Here is a 19,340-nt window from a genome sequence, read left to right on the forward strand (position 1 = left end):
AGCTAATCCATTTTAGTAAATACTACTAAACATGTTTGATACATTGTACTAAGGTTCTAAGTTAACACAACTAAACATGTTTAGTTTCATCTTTGTGTAAAAACTAGAATGGTTTAAGGCAACGAGTTTCCACGCGATTTTCTAGTAAACTCAACTAATTTGGATTAAGAGTGAAAATTACTTTTAAGCTAAACTGTAAGCAAATAAGCAATTTAACATTTAAAGCTATTTATATTTTGTTAATATGATTAATAACATTTCCTCTTACCCTCTTCCTATTACCCTTTTTATGTTCAAGTTGTATTGAATGTAACACTAAATTGTAAAGAGAATAAATCAAATACATTTCAATATTCCAATATTTTATTTTTTGCAGAATACTTACGCAAAAAGACAATTTTAACTATAGTTTGTCATCATGCTTTTCACAAGTATAAAAAGTATCAAAACAGTAGCCATTCAAAAAAAAGTTTGCCATCCAAAAGGCAAGTAAAAATAGGCATATGTGCTTGAACTCAATTCTAACATGTTTAGAGGAGGAATACAAATGCAGCAGCATTCAACAAAAATATTTGCATCCTTTTGGAAAAACTGGACACCTTAAAATAGGACACAATCTCCAACTTGGAAAATGCACAGATCAACTATGTTTAAGGGAAAATTTTGCATGTTTTATGTAAATGTACAGTCTGTGTTGTTAGTAAATGTAATCAACTGAAGCAATAAATTCCTGTGCTGCTATTGACTGAAAAAACCTGTAAAATAAGCGGTAATGTTGCTGTTGAGGAGGAATTACATTATTTTGAATTTACTGCTTCAAATGACTACATTTACCATCAACACAAACTGGACATTTATATGAAAAGTGCTGAATTTTCCTTTAACTGTATCAACTAAATATTACTATGGAGCCCTGAGCATACACGTCTAAATCCTGTTTTGTAGAGTACAAGTGGCCTGACATTGATGTGTCTTATAACACTGTAAACTGAACATTACAAACTTTCTTAAGAAATAAAAGTTGAGGCAGTACTGCTGCACTGAACTGCATTAGATAATGCAGATGGAGTTGATAAAGTTGCTCAAGTATATTTTCAACCCCCTGACTGTTCACTGACAACAACACACAAGACATTTCTTTACATCGCAAGCTGGTTTTTCAATGTTTGTAACTTTGGTTTTAGTTCAACGTGGCCCAGCTCAAGAAATATCTGTTGGATGAACTGGAACGTGAACTTCATAGAAATGGGGTAACTGAGATGCATTGCATATGCAAGTCCAAAGAGAAGACACATAGCTTTTGGCAGGTCTTGAATGTTGTCCATCACCACTTCTCCCTCAATGACAATTTTTAGTGAGGCTGGACTGAGATGCAGGGAGGATGAGGGCACAGCACCTTCAGGTTGAACGAGGAGGATCCCAATGTCAATGTTGCAGAAAGAGTCATCGTCATCTGAGTCCTTTATAAATGACAAGAGCACAACAATGATATTTCAGTGACATCAATAATTGATAAAAAGAAATAACTTCCACAATCAAATTGAAATTTCTGTCATATCATCTGTTTTATCATACTATGCAGCCCTAGTTTCCTAGTGTAAATGTTGAATGAGTTGGAGCTCCACAAAAGAACATCTATCTAGCATCTTCATGTGCTAGTGCTAAGTGGAACAATACCTTATCCTTTGAATTATTTAAAACTATGCTCACAAGTTTTCTTTAATCACTGGAACTGCCATCTGTTTTCCCACGTCTGTCTGTCTATGCCCAAATCCTGACATGAACCCAACACAGCATAGCATAAGATATAAATTAAGATAAAAAAAAACTATCCCTTTAAAGTGGGTTGCATGAGGTGCTTACAGATGCATCAGCATATTTACCTACAGTAGATGGTGGTCAGCCTTTCCCCACTTTGGAGAAGCAGCAGGTGGATCAATGTAGGTAGATAAGCAATTACTGCTGCAGCTTGTATTTTTAGATAAGTCAAAAAATTTATATCAGTTTTAGTGGACGCATACTATTTTCAGCATCTCAAACTGCTGTCCAACGGACCTATCTGACTAGAAAATTAAGTTACAGCACTCTCTTCATGCCAACCAAATGCCATAGGAAAAATTAGTAATTTTACCTCATAGAACACAAGAGTTGTTAGTCTAGCATGTCCTTGATCCTTAAATGTGTACTACTGTGTGAGTTTAGTGAACTCAAACCAACCAAATAATAACACAATCGAACAGACTGAGGCAGCAGTAGAAGAGCCGTTCCTCTGTTCAGCAAAGTAAACAGATTTTGTCTATGAAGTTTGGCAGGAGAAATCTTTATACAACTTATATAAAAGTAATTTTATGTCAGAGGTCTGACTGACAGTAATGCAGTGAAAATATTCTATGTATAGTGTACATTTCACTGATCTAGATTTTTTAGGTGGCTAAAATAATGTTGTTAGAAACACTGATCACAGCAGTATATTGCTTAGTTTCCTACACCAGTACCTCTGCTGCTTTTCCAAACAGGGGCCATGTCAAATGGCACTTAATGCAAGTAATACACTGACTTTGGATAAATAGGTCATACAACACAGCTGCAAAACATTATTGCAAAGTAAATATTAAAGAATTTAAAGTATTTCAAAGACCCATGAGAACCATGTATAAGAGTGAAAATTCAAGATTGAGTTGTTATTGTTCCTTTAGGTAGTCTTTAAGTAAAATTACTTACAAAGGCTGGTTTGTAGAAGTCTGTGGGGTTGTCACCAAGGATAACAGGAAGTCCTCTGAGCACCAGTGTTCGAATATCAGTTGGCTCTGCAGTCTTTTGGGCAGTAAAATGACAAAAATAAGCAAGTAACTAAGCACAATTGATTGTATTAAACAATATAAAGTCCCCACACCTTCTTAAGCATCGTTATTACGAATGTACAATATATCGGCATTAACATCGGTATCAGCCAATATTAGTCATTTGTTAACATGTGAGTATTGGTCCGATAAATAAAACTGGGTCAATATTAACAACCCATATCTATTTCCATCTTCTTGACGGGCAGGGGAGGAGGTTGGTCATGTGGTATTTGTTTGGTCATGTGACAGCGATGCAGCGCAAGATTGTGAGGAGTTCATCTGAAGCAGAGAATCAATGTCAGCGGTGGGATTGTTTTGTTTTTTCCAAGGTGTCGAAAGGGTAGTGAAATATATATATTGTATACATTATCAGTTATCTGCCATAACAGCAATATTAATATCGGGTATCGATATCATCCCACATTTTAATATCAGTGCATCCCTAATGGTAATCAAGGACTTTTGAAGGCACATTCCCTAAAATTTAAGAAATACATGGCTCATGGTTAATTAACCCACTGTTACAACACTGAGAAGAACTAGCAGGTTTTACTGAAGTTCTCTGAAGGTTTTAGTGAAGTTCAGAAACTCAGCCTTGTTTTTCCATCCCTAAATTCAAAATCTTTTAATCATTTCAACAATCTATGGGAAGCATGAAAATGAACACAGTTGGACTTAAAGCCAAGTCATTACATGAGCTGTTGCACACAATGCAAGTGCATAATAGGACCAACCTTTGTTTGTTGGGAAAGCTGTGTCAACATTTGGCCAATGTTCCCTCTCTTGGATCGAAAAATCTCGATAAGACGAGGACTGTGCCGATCAATGCTCTCATAGAATTCCTGTTTGAGATTCTTGCCAACAATCCTGTTGAACTCCATGCATACCTGCAAAATACAGAAAATGCTCCAATATTACATCTTTACAGCTAATAACTGAAGGTGGAAGCACCAGAGTGAGGCCAGCAATAAAAATTGCACAGGTGTGGACATGGTCAGCTGTAAAACACAAAGCCCCCTTCAACTCACTCACTTTACACTTTAAATTTGGGGATATTTCAGTTATTCTAGTCAAACGTCTTTGACAAAAACTTTGTACCGCGCACAACACAGGAGTTGCTTTTCTACTGCCCTGATTGTTTGTGGTATTGTGTTACTTTTGTGTAGCAGACCATTGCTACATATAAACAGACTATTAATATTTTGCGTCAAATTATATATTTTTGTTGGCAAGTAACCTTTTAATAAGCAGGATAGCGTACTGTGAACAGGGAATTAATAGATGATAAACCTCTTCAGAATAATCTGAAATCAGAGTTCTGCATCAGGGTGTTGGGATTGATTTCACAATAATGACTAACTCAATATACAATATTCCTTACCAAAAAAGATAAAGGCAGCTGTAGATAGCAACTCCCATGTCCTGCATGGTAAAATTACTTTTTTTGCTGACAGTGGGAATGGCTAACAGATAAATATTTTTAGGTTTTATAAAGGCAGTTTCCTAAGAGAAACACAGACACATATTTAAAAAAAAGTTCTCATTATCTTAATCATGAATGAACTAACCTGATCTTCTGTGAAAAGAGCAGGCCAACGTTCCACCATCTCACATACAGCAGGTTCTGACTCCACCACCTCTTTTCTTCTCAATGCAAATGTCAGATCCATCTTCTCTTTCACAAGCTGTCCATTTGGTGTTCTCTTCTGCATTTCATTAACCAAGTCTTTGTGGGCACCCTCAAGGGCTACCTGATTAAATCCCTCTGGAAAGTTGGGTAAGAAGTTGATCTCGCCTTTCTTGATGTTCTTGTTGGCTGGTTCTCCTTCAGTTGAATGCCCTCCTCATTTCCCTGCATTTACTGCTACATCAAGGCACCCTGATCTTCTGCGCTTTGTTCTGTAATTAGCCATTTTAAATTTTAGACTATTTTTCCAGCCACTACAGCGACTGGTTGAGCCTCGCTCCTGGAGAGAGGGGTGCTTGCTTATGAGGGCTTGTGCAACACTTTCAAACTGAGCATTATTTGGGTATGCTGTGCAACTATACATGCTCTCTGCCAATCTTTCAAGAATCTCATGTTTCAGCTCTTTTGTTACTTTCAGGTGCGTACCATCACGAAGAAACTGATGATCTGCTTGCCTAAGTCTATATGCTACATCAACAGAAAAATCTGGGATATCAAAACAATCTGGCCACTGTTTCTGTCGCTCCTGCGAGGATGTAGAGAGGATCTCTGTATCTGCTACACTGGGTGTGCCACTCAAGATTTCTTCAGATGTTGAGACAGATACCAACTCAAGTAGAGGGATGACCTTGACTGTTGGTTTTTCAGGAAGATCTTCGATATCTGTCAGATTGCACACTTCATAATTGAATTCAGGATCTTGGTACTGGAGACTGAAGTTAAAATTAAGTCCCAGTGATCTTTAAGCTTGCCTATCAAATCCTCCACTGTAGTGGGTCTCGTATTCAGAACAACCTTTCTTATATCCGTCTCTGTGAAAATTACTCTCAAGGTCATCTTCTGGTGTGCTGCCATCTTGGAAATAAAAAAAATAGCTTATTAGAAATATATACACAAAGACATAGATATTCAGTTTAACATAAGGCTTATCAAAAAAGATACAAAATTACCAATTAGGCTTACATTTAGACTCTATCTAGAGCAATGCTAGGACTGACAACACTTGTGGTTTCTCAACACAGAATATAACGAGTGAGTGTCACTACTGAATTTTCTCCAAATCTGTATGCTGACAGAGGGAAAACATCATTCAGCTCTTTTAGTTCCACCACACATAAAGAGGGATTTGTGCTGCCACAGAGTTCAAATGATCTGACATGTTCATGGTACCATGCCATCATTGTATTGCAGACAAACAAGATCTCTGTGTTTATTGCCACAATCTGCTTGATCTGTTTGAAATTTGGGGAGGCCTGAACATGAACCAACAGAGTATCATATCAGCATAATATCTAATTCCATCTACAGAGACTGATGATGCAACCATAACCTTTGTAAGTTGGGGTACTCTATTGCAGAAAACTTGTTGGACATTCTCGGGGAAAGATGTGATCAGTGCTGTGGTAACCTTGTCCAGCTCAACTGAGGGCTTGAAAAACGAACTTGTGTCCAAACAGTAAGCCATCATTTTCTGATGCTTTACAGCCAGTGTAAGTGCCACATGTCTGAAGTTGTGTGCATTACGAATGACCCGCTTGAAGAATTTATGTTTTCCCTCGAAACGCATTGTCCAGACATCTGACAGTGGGCCAAATGCCTTAATCATCTCAGGATAATGCATAATGAAGTGGTGTTTTGGACGCAATTTGAAATTTGGGAATGTAGTTTGCAACAGTTCTCTGTGTTCTGACACTTTGCATTCAAAGAAATGTATAGACTCTTCAGTGTGCCTTGTTGCTACAGCCAATTCAACAATATCTTTAAGGAGCATCAGAACGTTCCAGGCATCGTCCCCCTTCAGGCACTTTATGGCCAATGAGAAGTGGGAGCAACCTGATTAGAGCCCAGTTCTCATGGCCATTTCCACCTATGGTCCCTTTGGTAGAGAAGCCTTGGGCAATAGGCTGAGGCTGGTCAGTTTTGTCATGAAAAGCATATGCAAAAGATGTGATAGCATGGTTCAGTGTTTCTAATGTGAAATATTTCTTAGAAATCAGTTCTGAAATGCAGAGTGATAACTCAACAGGAACAACCCCTTCAAAAAAGTCGTGTAGGATGTCAGGGGGATAGCCATGAACAACATGAAAGTGCTCCAGACTGTCAGTTAGTACACATCGTCCCTTTACACCATACTGTTTTGCCAAAGTGGGATCCTGCTGTACCTCCTGTACCTGTTTGTTGTGAATGTCTGCAGTTCGGGGTTCAAAAGAGCCTGAGCTTACCTCCTTGTCTTGGATCTCACTCATCGTTGCCATGCAGAACCTGCAGAACTTGTCCACTCCAAAGCTCTCAAAGAATCCTGCAAAAGAATGAGCAGCCAAGTTATCAGCAGCCACATACAACACTGTGCCTTTGACACATGCTCCCAACTTCTCAACATTTAGGCCATCTTGCTCCAAAGAAACCAGATCCTGATCAGAGGATGAAGAGTTTTAGCATAGCCATATTCTTTTACATCAGAGGCTTTACATAAAAGAGCCAAGTTGAATGGACTGGAGTGTGGACCTATATTTTGATGGCACATTGGCAAGCACCCAATACACTGCACTCATTTTATGTTTTTTCTTAGATGTCCCGAATGGATTAGACACTTCAAAATCATCTGTGTAAAGTCCAACAGCGATTCTGAATTCCTCGCTGTTAAGGGGCCATTTTCTTTACAGTACAAACCATCTCTGTATGTACTGTACTCATGTGGCACATGTTTTTGTACTGGAAGAGCTTTATCTAAAATGTCTGCCCTGTTCAACATTTTCTGTAACATGGCATTTATAGGAACATATACAGCACTGGATTTATTTTCCCTGGCAATAAAGTACTCAACTGGCATAACCACATCAAAGTTTTTGTTTACATATGCTGCTCTCCTTTTAGAGGTTGATAAGGAGCCACCCTTGCCACAATACTTTAGTATGATATTGCTCTCTGAGGCAGCCCTGACTACTTGTTTCACAGTTGAATCATCTACATCTGTGTGTAGCTTCAAAATGTCCTTGACTGAATTGTGCAGCAGTGGTTGGGACAGTTCACGTAAATGTAGGAGCTGTTGTATAACTTCATCGATAGAACTTTGTGGAATGTGGAGGATGGTTTGCATCTTTAAAAAAAGAGCAGCTAGGTTGTGCTCCAACTGTTTCCCAAGATCATGATGCTCTTCATCGCTGGACTCTTCGCTGCCTTCTAAATCAACAGTGTTGTTTGGGGGCCCAGGTTCCTCTTCTGCCACTTCATTGGTTTCACTACCAGACACTATTTCTGGTTTGAACATCTTCCAATTGCCTGTTCTGTGCTGTTTACTTCTGTGTGCATTGAATGTGGAGTACACAGTAGTATTAAAGTTACACCCATTATATGGACAGTGGACTCTGTGATTAACTTTTAAATGTGTACTCCGCAAGTGAGTGATAAAAACTACCTCTGTGCAAGCAGCAGAAAAATCACAGGACTGACAGTGAAAGGTCAGTGTTTCACACAGTTGTGCATCTTGGTCTTTCTGGTGAATTTTGGATAAGTGGACCCTAAGTGCACTGATGGACTTAAATGTGCATAAACACTCTTGGTGTAAGCAAGGAAATGAATGGTACAGTTCTGGTGTAGCTTCCATGTTTTAGCCTGTAATGTTTTAAGAGGTAACCCCTTTTCTCTGATGTAAACTCACAGTATTTGCACTTCCACTGCATCTTCACACGGACCTGTAAGAACAAAAAATAATAAAGATTTTAGCACACTTGTCCACAACCATGTCATCAGCGATCAAGGAAATATGGTACTTTTAAATACTGTCTCCCTTTGAAATTTCTGTTCTCAGCCTGAAAATTTTGTTTTCCCGTTTCACATTAGAGTTAAAATATTGCCGAATGAGTTAGGCTTACCCTTCTGTCTGCAGACAACTGACAGGTTTAATAACGTTTCTAACTTGTTGTCAGTTCTGTATTTTAAGAGTCTGCAGAGGTGAAGAAGAACAACTGGCGATAACCTTAGCCTCAGCTCTTTAGTCATACAAGATTTCAACCTTTGTGTCTAGGGCTGCATAAAACGATTATTTTAGTAATCGAGTATTCTATCGATTATTCCAGCGATTAATCGAGTAATCGGATAAGAAATACTTTTTTTTATTAACAGTTTATCTGCATATTTTAACTTCCGTACTGCAGTTTTTCGCCTGTGAACAAACAGCGGTGGATGGAGCAGCTACAAAGTTCTCTTTTCTTCACCTTAACACTTGCTGATCAGGTGCTTGATGAAGGACCTCCAGCTGTTTCACAGATTTAATGGTGGTTACTAAAAGAAAAAGCTGCTGTTTTGGACGCTGGAAAAACGTTTCCTTTTTCACTACTTGAGCTCACCGTCACAGCTTCGCCTCTTTGCGCTTGCGCAGTTAAAACCGCTGCCTGCTATGAGTGTTTTGAAAAACTAGTGGCTGCGGGAGCCATGGCGCATGTGTGAGTAATGGTGTAATGCTTTGTATTCACAAGCATTCTCGAAAATACGTTTCTACTGCAGGTCTATATTTAGTCACTAATAAGGGATTAAAGTATAAAAAATATTTTGAAGGAGCCCCTCGGTCCTGGGGGGCGGGCCTTCCGGTACCGAACCATCGCTAGTGCTAATAGCCCGCGCTCGCTAGCAAACCAGTTCTGGTAGCTACAGCTGAAGTAAAGACAAAAATAGCAGCTGAAATTCTCAGCGAGCAGAACACACACAGACACACAGAGAGCAGTGGAGGCGTGGAAATGCATGTCAGCGACAGTTGCCACCCGTCCCGTAAAGTACGGAACACGGCATGTTACGGAGCCGTATTCCACGGAGTCCCGTAACATACGGGGTTCTGTATTTTACGAGACAGGTGGCAACTCTAGTGATGATCCACTCTGTGTTAAATGAAATCCATCGCAGCGACGGAGAGCTTTTTAGAATGTGTGCTTGTGTATACGTGAGTGATTCACACTCCAGTCCAGTAGGTGGCGGTAATGCAGTTCTATGTTGGTTTGCCAGCCCCCAATAAACCCACAAAAAAACGTCAGCACTAATGCTGCTAATGCTAGTGAGGAGCGCCGCTTACACCGAGACAGCTGAGCGCTGCAGAGTTTAAACGAAGCATCGACACAGTAAATTTGTGTCGATAAATTTTTAGAATCGATTTAATCGAGTTAATCGATGAATCGTTGCAGCCCTATTTGTGTCCGACCATTACATTTCAGTACATACGAAACCGTATAGAAAAAAACGTGTACTATGTTAACACAAGCACATGCTGTTACGAACGATGTGAAACACTAAGCTAACGATAGCATTTAGCTGTCTTGACACTACTGGAGCGGCTTTTTCAATTAAAAAAAATTACTCTCAGAGACAGGATACACTCGGCTTAAACTTGGTGTAGTAAAGGTTTATTTCAGCAAACTACATCTCTCCTAAAGTAACTGTCCGTTATAAACTGAGACTCGTCAGTACGCTAACACTAAGCCAATGCTAACATTCGCGCTCGCCACTCCACTCGCGATATTTAACTTCGATTCCAAAACCCCTCACTTTACCTTTACAAAGTGTTGATAATGGTGGCAGTAGGCTGTAACTATAATTTTCAGTTATAGCTGCACATGGAACTCAGCTATCTTTTAAGCAAAGAAATAGCTAGTATTATTTAAAATAGTTATTCTTCACACTTAGCAGTCAGGAGCCGTTGAACTTGCCACGGTGCATGTTGCAGCAGTTTGAATATGCCCCGCCCCTTCACTTCAAAAACATAATATCTTTAGTAATCTCTGCTTAACAAGTTCATTACACTCTATATTTGTGTAGAAAGGTACAGTTAACTAATTTGATTTAGTAATGGGACAACATTTTTACCAAAGACGAAAGAATAAGTAATGATTACTAAAACGTTTAATTACAATTAATATCTGGGTTAAGAGTGTAGGAGATAATGAAGGTAACTGCGAAAACTCTGACATTTCCTAAAAACTGGACTAACAGATGAAGCAGTGATTTATGTACAGAGATGCAAACAGAAGGTGAAGCAGTTTCTTGCTCGGTGAGTAAAACACAGTTCTCAGTGGTTCTCACACATTTACACTCTTTCTGTGGAGTGGGTGGGACGGATGTGGATCTCATTTCTGGTCCTCGGGAGAGGCACACACCTGTCCACCTATCACCTTTGAAAAGGAAAAGGAAGGGGGAGGCGCATTTGCTGAGCGGCTCCGCTGTTTGATGGTCAGCTGTCTGTAGGCGGGACGGATCCTCTCTTGAGGACCAGAAATGAGGGTGGAGCGGATCGGCTGACTTGAAGGCTGATCCGCCCCGGGGTCCTTTGCCATCTTGTGTGGTTGGCTGTATTTGTCCTCAGGTTCGCGTTGGGTGCTCTTCCCCGTGAAGGATCAACCTGCACAAGTTGTCTCACTAATGTAAGGCAGACTCGGTAAAATGTGCGATTGCATGAGGCTAGCAGACAAATTTGTTAAGCATTAACTTATTTAGTCGTTCTTTAGTTGCGGTGACGGTGGAGAATTTCGCTAGTCGCATTACTAACGTACCTGCTAACATTATTTCTTTATTCCGCCTTGAGAATTAATCCGATGTTCAACATTTGTTCCGCATGACTTTTTTTCTGGGTCGTTCGCGCCTCACCTGGCATGAACCTGCGCCCCACAGGATGCGGTGTTTCTGGCATTTAGAGACATTCAGATTTGATACTGTTGTCTCCCAAACCACAATGTTAGTTTATGGTTAGTTTATAGCGTACTGTGACGTTAAAGGCGTAAAAGACTAAAATAATGAATACGTTCTATGGTAAGGAAGTATTATAAATCAAGGCAAAGCTTAAATATTGTAAAATATATTCGATCATCATCATCATCATCATTATTATTATTATTATTATTATTATTATTATTATTATTATTATTATTATCTTGTTAAGAGCAACATTTTATTGTTGAATTGAATACACCTGACTTTCAACTGTTTAGTTTAAGACTGCACCTACTGATTATCTTCATCATGAACCAATCTACTGATCAAACTTATTAGGGACACCTCACTAGTACTAGATCAAACAGCCATCAAAGGATATATTGTTACACTGTGGTCATAAAAGGATGGAGATGGTCAGCAACAGTACTCAGGCAGGCTGTGGCATTAAAAAAAAAATGCTCAGTTGGTAGTTAGGGGCCCAAAGGGTGCCAAGAAAATATCTTCCACACTATAACAGCACCAGCCTTCACTGATACAAGGCAGGATGGATTCATGTTTTCACATTGCTTACAGCAAATTCTGACCCTGCTGTTCAAATGTTCCAGCAGAAATGGAGACTGGGTAACTTTTTTCCATTCTTGTGTTGTCCAATTTTGGTGAGGCCTCAGTTTCCTGTCCCTAGCTGACAGGAGTGGTAACCTGTGTGGTCTTCTGCTGCTGTAGCCCATCTCCTTCAACGTTTGGTTCTGTTGCCTGTTCAGAGATGTTTTTCTGCATATCTTGGTTGTAATGAGTGATTGTTTGAGTTAGTTTCCTTCCTACCTGCTCGAAGCAATCTTCCAGTCTCCTCTGCCCAGAGAACTGCCACTTGGTGGATATTTTCTCCTTTTCAGCTCATTCTCTGTAAACCCTAGAGATGATTGTATGGGAATACCCCAGTAGAGCAGCAGTTTCTAATTAGCAGTATTACCAACAATCATGGTCGAAGTCACTTCAATGTAGTCACGTTTCTTCCCCATTCTGATGATCACTTTGAATGGCATTTGGTTGTCTTGACCATGTCTACATGGTCAAGACACATTATATATATATATATATATATATATATATATATATATATATATATATATATATATATATATATATATATATATATATATATATATATATATATATATATATATATATTGTCAAGACAGTTTGAAATCAATTAAATGTCCACATTTGGGTTGGCTTAGTCCAAAGAGCAGACCTGTCTAGGTGCTGAGAAGGGCTCCGCAGAATCTCGTACGATGTTTTCGTGCAACTCCTTATATATGTTGTCTTCAACTTTACTTATGTCCCTTGGGCTCACTCCGAGCCGATAAAAGATTCTGGTCGGTTACAAGTGCACTGATCAAGGGGGCTGGCTGCTATAACTACCTGGGCTTTGTTTTGGGTCGTCTGTGTGAGCCTTCCTGAACGATAGCATCAGAACAGAGAGGTAGAGGGGCAGATGGTAGGAGTGTTAGCAGTTAGAGCCAGACGAGCAGCCCCGCCACAGCTTAAGTAGTGTCACAACTATCAGAAGAGGGTAAGACCCCGCTGCAGGTGTGGCCATGACCCTATGAAACGGAGGAGCTGTCACAGAGGTAAAATACCTGTGGGATCAAACAATATATATATATATATATATATATATATATATATATATATATATATATATATATATATATATATATATATATATATATATATATATATATATGTGTATATGTTGACAAGCAGTTGAACAATACCCAGTAAAGTGGCTGTTGAGTGATATTTTTTACCATATAACGACCAAATGTTTAGTTTGTAACATGTATAACTGAGTGGAAAAGGAAAAATCCTAAAAATTATCCCAAGCAAAAAAAACTTAAGAACTGTTTAAACCACAAAAGGTTTTTATGATCAAATATAATTTATCCCAAAGACTGGGAAATTCCTTTGCAATTAAAAATGAAACACAACCTAAAAAAATAGGCAAAACTTAATAAAATCAAAATAAATGACAATAACTGTAAGATAAGGAAAATTTAATTTATGTTTTAAACTTAAGAGTCATACTTGGTGATTTAGCCCAAAACAACTACACCATTTCTCACTTTTTTGTATTTTTCTTGTAGTTACATTCATCATGCCGCTGGTGATCCGCCGGTACCGCCCTGCAGACAAGGACACAGTGCTGACCCTGTTCACTACTGGCACCTGGGCGCACATCTGTCCGTGTTTTCACAATGCCATGACCAGTCCCCTATACCTCACCATCACGCTGGCTCTGGGTGTTGTTGGATACCTCCTTGGCTCTGTGTTTGGGGCTGTGCTGTTCCCAGCAGCCTGGGTGGGTGTCATCTACTGCTGCTGTCATGAAATGTATTGCGGGTACGTCAGAGAGAGACTTCGGACTGACATGCAGGACATCCCTGGGAACTTTCTGAGCAGATCTGATGACTGTTTCTGGGTGGCAGAGGCTGAGGTTGAAGGGAGACCACAGGTCATTGGTATGGTGGCTGTGGCAGCCAAACACAGTGGGACAGAAAAGTATGGGGAAATGTTTCGAATGATCGTTGCACCGCAGTGCAGACGAATGGGCCTCGGCTTCAGGCTGGCTCAGACTGCAGTTGATTTCTGTAAGGAACGAGGCTTCTCTAAAGTGGTGCTGGAGACTACCTCCACCCAGATGGCAGCTGTGGCGCTGTACAGCAAACTGGGGTTTACCCGTGTCTTCTCTCGTACCAACAAACTGGCTTTTCTGTGGATCAGTTCACTAGCCAGGGTCACGATTATAAAGATGGAAAAATACCTGTAAATTTAAAATAACATTGTTCCTGCTTTGTTCATCTTTAACAATTGTTTACATTTTGAGCATTGGATAAACCGGACTGGAACCAAAACCTTCTGGGTTTGGTGGAAACAAAGAAAAAGTGCCAAAATCTGAAGTACAGCAAGCATTAAGCACTATAAACAAGAAAGCTTCCTGGTTTCTGTTTTTTTTAGAAATCAGAAATTCTTTATTGTCATTGCACATTTCCACGCAATGAAATTCAGCAGCATATACATGAGAACAAGAAACTTTGGTTGCATGCAGGTTCACGGGACTGCATATACTGAAATGCAATGACCCTTAGATGATGGTGTCTTTTATTAGCTTTTAAAAATATATATATCTCAATTTGCAAACAAGTAGAAAATGGAACAGGAGGTCTTAAACTGGGTATCTGTTCTCTGGCTTCTGTGATCTGAAGCCCTCCAAAACCTGTCCACTGCTAACACTACACTGACTAGAATAATTTAATGTAATAAATTCTGCTGATCACTTTTAACTATTTCAATACAAAAGAGTAAATATAATTTTAAAAAGTCTCATTTGCCCACACAGGTGTTACTAGGTTTGAAAATGCTGTATTCTCTTTATGGGGAAACAGACGGTATTGGCAGTAAGTAAGATTATTGCGATTTTGCTGCAGATAAACTACAGATTTGTGTTATCGCACAGCACAAGACAATTGGTTAATTTTCTGAAAACTAACAATACAAAAAGAGACACTTCTTTAACCCTGCAAAGTAGCCATAACTGTTTTGGAAGAAAACAAAAGAACTTTTTTTCTTTTTTTTTTTTTTGGCAAAAATTAAAATAGTTTTGGATGTATCTAAATGTTTTTCTAATAATTACCAGGATTTGGAGAAGAATTTTCAAAACCCAAAAATGACATTTCATACATGCAATGTATTTTGAGTATATAATGCAAATTATGTAAAGTTCTTATAAATAGCCTTACTTGTGAAAAGGTAAATTTAGAAATAATTTATATACCTCGCACTGAACTTGATATAACTATTCCATTGTTTAACACTTCTCTCTTGTTATAATTAAATTATCTTAATTAAGATGTTATTTTTAAGGCTGACAATGAAATTACAAATGTAAAATATTGCTGCTATTAACTGACTTGAACAGCAGAGGGCGCTACAGCTCTAAGTAGCACAGTCTCTTCTGGTGAAAATCAGTAATTTTTCTCATATATTTACTTACTTTACTGCAATGATTAAACATTTAAAAATATATCTGTACCAGCAACAGTGCTGCAAAATAAACACAGTACTTTTTTTTTTAATATACTGTCTGAGAACATTTTTGTATCCAGTACATGTGCTTCACCAGTATTTTGCTAGATTTTGCTAAGGCTACCATGGCTTTGTGTATTCAGGTTTTACATACAGAAGATATAATTCTCTTCAATAAAATGAGCTCATTCTGGACACACAGCAATAATTATTGCATTCACATACTTTGACTTTATTTTTGTAGAATTTGATATGAAAATAAAATGATTTCACTTGGTTTTGTGATATTTTACAGGGAGGTATTAATATTCAAATAAAAAAAAATTTCTTCTGCAACTGACCTGTGATAGATGATGCATGATATTGAATATAAAGTTATGTTTTGGTGTTTCACAACTCACAAACATCTTATGTAGAACACATTAGACAGATTTTCTTTGATTTTTAAAATTTTTATTATTTCATGTTTTTTCTTGTTTGAATATTAAAAAAGTAACAGGTGGAGGTTTTAGTGCACAGCAGTCCAGTAGAAAATGCCAGTATTTTAAGCCCACTGGCCGCTGTAGTTGCTCTGCATTAAAACTTGCAGCATATACAAATGCCATGTGATTTGATTTGTCAGATTTTTTTTTTGATTTGATTTTTCATTTATCAGAATATGAATTAAAATAATAGCATATCGTACAGTTAGCAGAAGTCCTCCTGTGGTGGCTTTGTGTTTTCCTATGCTGCACTGAAAACTAATTCTCCTTTAAGTAAAGCAAAACAAGCATTTTTCTGTGCTCAGGATATATACAGATGTTCATATGGATGCGCTGTTGAACCATGTGTTTATTTTTCTCGTTTACTAATAGGGGGCGCCAAATGTTAGAAACCGTAAACACAGTGGTCTGGTCACAGTACAGGTGCTTCATTACGCACAAATTGATATATTTCAAATGTTTATTTCTTCCGATTTTGATGATTATAACTGACAACTAATGAAAACCCTGAATTCAGTATCTCAGAAAATTAGAATATTGTGAAAAGGTTCAATATTGAAGACACATGGTGCCACGCTTCAATTAGCTAAGGCCTTTAAATGGTCTCTCAGTCTAGTTCTGTAGGCTACACAATCATGGGGAAGACTGCTGACGTGACAGTTGTCCAAAAGACGACCATTGACACCTTGCACAAGGAGGGCAAGACACAAAAGGTCATTGCTAAAGAGGCTGGCTGTTCACAGAGCTCTGTGTCCAAGCACATTAATAGGGAGGCGAAGGGAAGGAAAAGATGTGGTAGAAAAAACTGTATAAGCAACAGAGATAACCACACCCTGGAGAGGAATGTGAAACAAAACCCATTCAAAAATGTGGGGGAGATTCACAAAGAGTGGAATGCAGCTGGAGTCAGTGCTTCAGGAACCACCACGCACAGACGCATGCAGACATGGGTTTCAGCTGTCGCATTCCTTGTGTCAAGCCACTCTTGAACAAGCAGCTCGCCTGGGCTAAAGACAAAAAGGACTGGACTGCTGCTGAGTGCTCCAAAGTTTTGTTCTCTGATCAGTCAGTTTTGCATTTCCTTTGGAAATCAAGGTCCCAGAGTCTGGAGGAAAAGAGGAGAGGCACAGAATCCACGTTGCTTGAGGTCCACTGTAACGTTTCCACAGTCAGTGATGGTTTGGGGTGCCATGTCATCTGCTGGTGTTGATCCACTGTGTTTTCTGAGGTCCAAGGTCAAGGCAGCCGTCTACCAGGAAGTTTTAGAGCACTTCATGCTTCCTGCTGCTGACCAACTTTATGGAGATGCAGATTTCATTTTCCAACAGGACTTGGCACCTGACACAGTGCCAAAGCTACCAGTACCTGCTTTAAGGACCGTGGTATCCCTGTTCTTAATTGGCCAGCAAACTCGCCTGACCTTAACCCCATAGAAAATCTATGGGGTATTGTGAAGAGGAAGATGCAATACGCCAGACCCAACAATTCAGAAGAGCTGAAGGCCACTATCAGAGCAACCTGGGCTCTCAGAACACCTGAGCAGTACCACAGACTGATCGACTCCATCCCACGCCGCATTGCTGCAGTAATCCAGGCAAGAGGAGCCCCAACTAAGTATTGAGTGCTGTACATGCTCATGCTTTTCATGTTCATACTTTTCATTTGTCCAACATTTCTAAAAAATCCTTTTTTTGTATTGGTCTTAAGTAATATTCTAATTTTCTGAGATACTGAATTTGGGGTTTTCATTAGTTGTCAGTTATAATCATCAAAATTAAAAGAAATAAACATTCGAAATTTATCATTGTGTGTGTAATGAATAAATATAATATACAAGTTTAACTTTTTGAATGGAATTACTGAAATAAATCAACTTTTTCATGATATTCTAATTTTATGACAGTGCATGTACACTCATATAAAATAATGAATGAAATGAAAATATGAATGTATGTGAGGACATATTCACTAGAGTATATGATATTATATTTGGGGCCACACTAGACAGCCCATACTAATATCAGAGCTCCAAGTTTGAGTCTTACATGTTATCTTTTAAAATGTTATTATCCCGTGTTGTTTAAAATTAGATACTGATTTTGGTTATAATACAACAGTTTGCATTTTTGGCACGGTGGCAGTTGGGTTCAAAATCTGGAGCCTAAATGTTAAACTTCATCTGGCTGGTCACTTGTTTATTCGGCTCCTTAGATCTTATTAAAACATGAAAAACACTCAAAACAGATCCTCTGCAGAAAAGCTGAGATCACTGCTAAGTGGTTTACTGAGCTTCTACAAAAAGAACAGAGTCAGCAAACAATGAAGCACAAGCAACAGCAAAACAACAGCGAAGCAACCCAGGGTGTCAAGCCTTAAGCACATGCACCAACAGCAGATTAGACAGGTTAGACAACAAGGACAGAGAAAAGGAAAGAGACAGACAGAGAGACAGGAACAGAGAGAGAAAAAAATGCAGTGAGAGAAAGTGAGAGCGAGAGAGAGGACTGTGCCCTCACTCGTATAGAGCAAGGAGCCGCCGGCCTCTTTTTCTTTGCTATGTGACAATAATTTCCAGCATAGTCCAACCTTTTCAATCCATTCAGCAGGCTAACTACACAACACCTTCCATCATACTCCCAGTATGTTCATTGTGCTTCCCAGTGCATTCTGCCTTCCAGCTTTGTGACAACCTCCCTTCTAGGCCAGTCTACTGTTTTGGGCCCAACACTGACACATAAACAACATAAAGGCACAGTTTTCCGAGGTAGCACAGAGATCAACGCTTAAGGCATGGGGTTTCACAGGGTTCACTCCCTAAGGCACAGGATTACAATATTTTTGCATGTATATATATATATATATATATGATTTGTTGAATAGCTAGCTGTGACTGAATAACAGGGTATGCATATAGGAGAGCTGAGCCAACTGGATAAAGTGGCTTTCAGGTGGGTAAATACATCAAAGGTGACTACCGAGAGCCTTAACTGGTACTTGAAGAATGTAGGTTGTGTTAACACCAGCTAACCACAAACCCTCAGTTTCCTTCAGTCATGCCCCTGTCATGCCCTTGTCGGGATGCCACATCTGCCTTTTCTTTAGAGTCTGTGTTTGCTCTTCAGTCAGCAGCAGTACAGCTGGTGTGCTTAGTTCATAACAGACATTTTAGAGTTAGACTCAGCCAAAGCAGCAACGGCAGTCTGTGGTTAATCATTGAGAACTGTGAGAAGGGATCACAGACTGATTCTGCTCACCAGTCAGGGGTTGTGCTTATCCAATTTTGCAACTGCAATTCTTCATGCTTCATTTTGAGAGACACTTTCTGATCTGTGGCCTAAAGAAAAAAATGAAGGGCTGGAGTTCAGTCATGCTAAAAATAACAACAAAAAAAAGAAAAATAGTCCCCTTTAAAATTGTTTTGTGTTAGAATAATTGTATGTATTTTGGCTGAAGTAAAGATATTTCAGCTTGTGTGTATACTTCAAACTCACCGGGTTAAAGAGATTACACTGAAAATACAAACAACAAAGTACAAAGTGCAAAAAAGTG

General features: G+C 38.9%; 2 protein-coding genes across 3 annotated transcripts; one reads left to right on the top strand and one right to left on the bottom strand.

The window, feature by feature from the left end:
* Positions 1-460: 460 nt before the first annotated feature.
* Positions 461-10,175, bottom strand: LOC115780952 (uncharacterized). Its single transcript, XM_030730412.1, has 7 exons — positions 10,068-10,175; positions 8,189-8,222; positions 6,753-6,829; positions 4,412-5,385; positions 3,578-3,730; positions 2,722-2,814; positions 461-1,460 (listed from the first exon to the last, which is right to left on the bottom strand). The coding sequence occupies exons 4-7, from the start codon at positions 4,553-4,555 to the stop codon at positions 1,140-1,142; spliced, it is 711 nt and encodes a 236-aa protein (XP_030586272.1). The 5' UTR covers positions 4,556-5,385; positions 6,753-6,829; positions 8,189-8,222; positions 10,068-10,175; the 3' UTR covers positions 461-1,139.
* Positions 8,920-15,593, top strand: LOC115780953 (N-acetyltransferase 8-like). Of its 2 annotated transcripts, none has more exons than XM_030730413.1 (2): positions 8,920-8,972; positions 13,371-15,593. In XM_030730413.1, the coding sequence occupies exons 1-2, from the start codon at positions 8,969-8,971 to the stop codon at positions 14,051-14,053; spliced, it is 687 nt and encodes a 228-aa protein (XP_030586273.1). In that variant the 5' UTR covers positions 8,920-8,968; the 3' UTR covers positions 14,054-15,593. The 2 variants fall into 2 exon arrangements, with proteins under 2 accessions (XP_030586273.1, XP_030586274.1); XM_030730414.1 differs by lacking the exon at positions 8,920-8,972 and adding an exon at positions 10,815-10,934.
* The last annotated feature ends 3,747 nt before the right edge of the window (positions 15,594-19,340 follow it).

The sequence above is a fragment of the Archocentrus centrarchus genome, chromosome 5 (assembly GCF_007364275.1).
Source record: "Archocentrus centrarchus isolate MPI-CPG fArcCen1 chromosome 5, fArcCen1, whole genome shotgun sequence".
In the NCBI taxonomy this organism is placed as follows: domain Eukaryota; kingdom Metazoa; phylum Chordata; class Actinopteri; order Cichliformes; family Cichlidae; genus Archocentrus; species Archocentrus centrarchus.

Excerpts from the sequence above, each read along its gene's own strand:
- LOC115780952 (XM_030730412.1), bottom strand. The coding sequence starts at position 4,555 with ATGCAGAAGAGAACACCAAATGGACAGCTTGTGAAAGAGAAGATGGAT. Across the intron at positions 3,731-4,411 it reads CTCTTTTCACAGAAGATCAG|GTATGCATGGAGTTCAACAG; the intron begins GTTAGTTCATTC and ends TGTATTTTGCAG. Across the intron at positions 2,815-3,577 it reads AGCTTTCCCAACAAACAAAG|ACTGCAGAGCCAACTGATAT; the intron begins GTTGGTCCTATT and ends ACTGCCCAAAAG.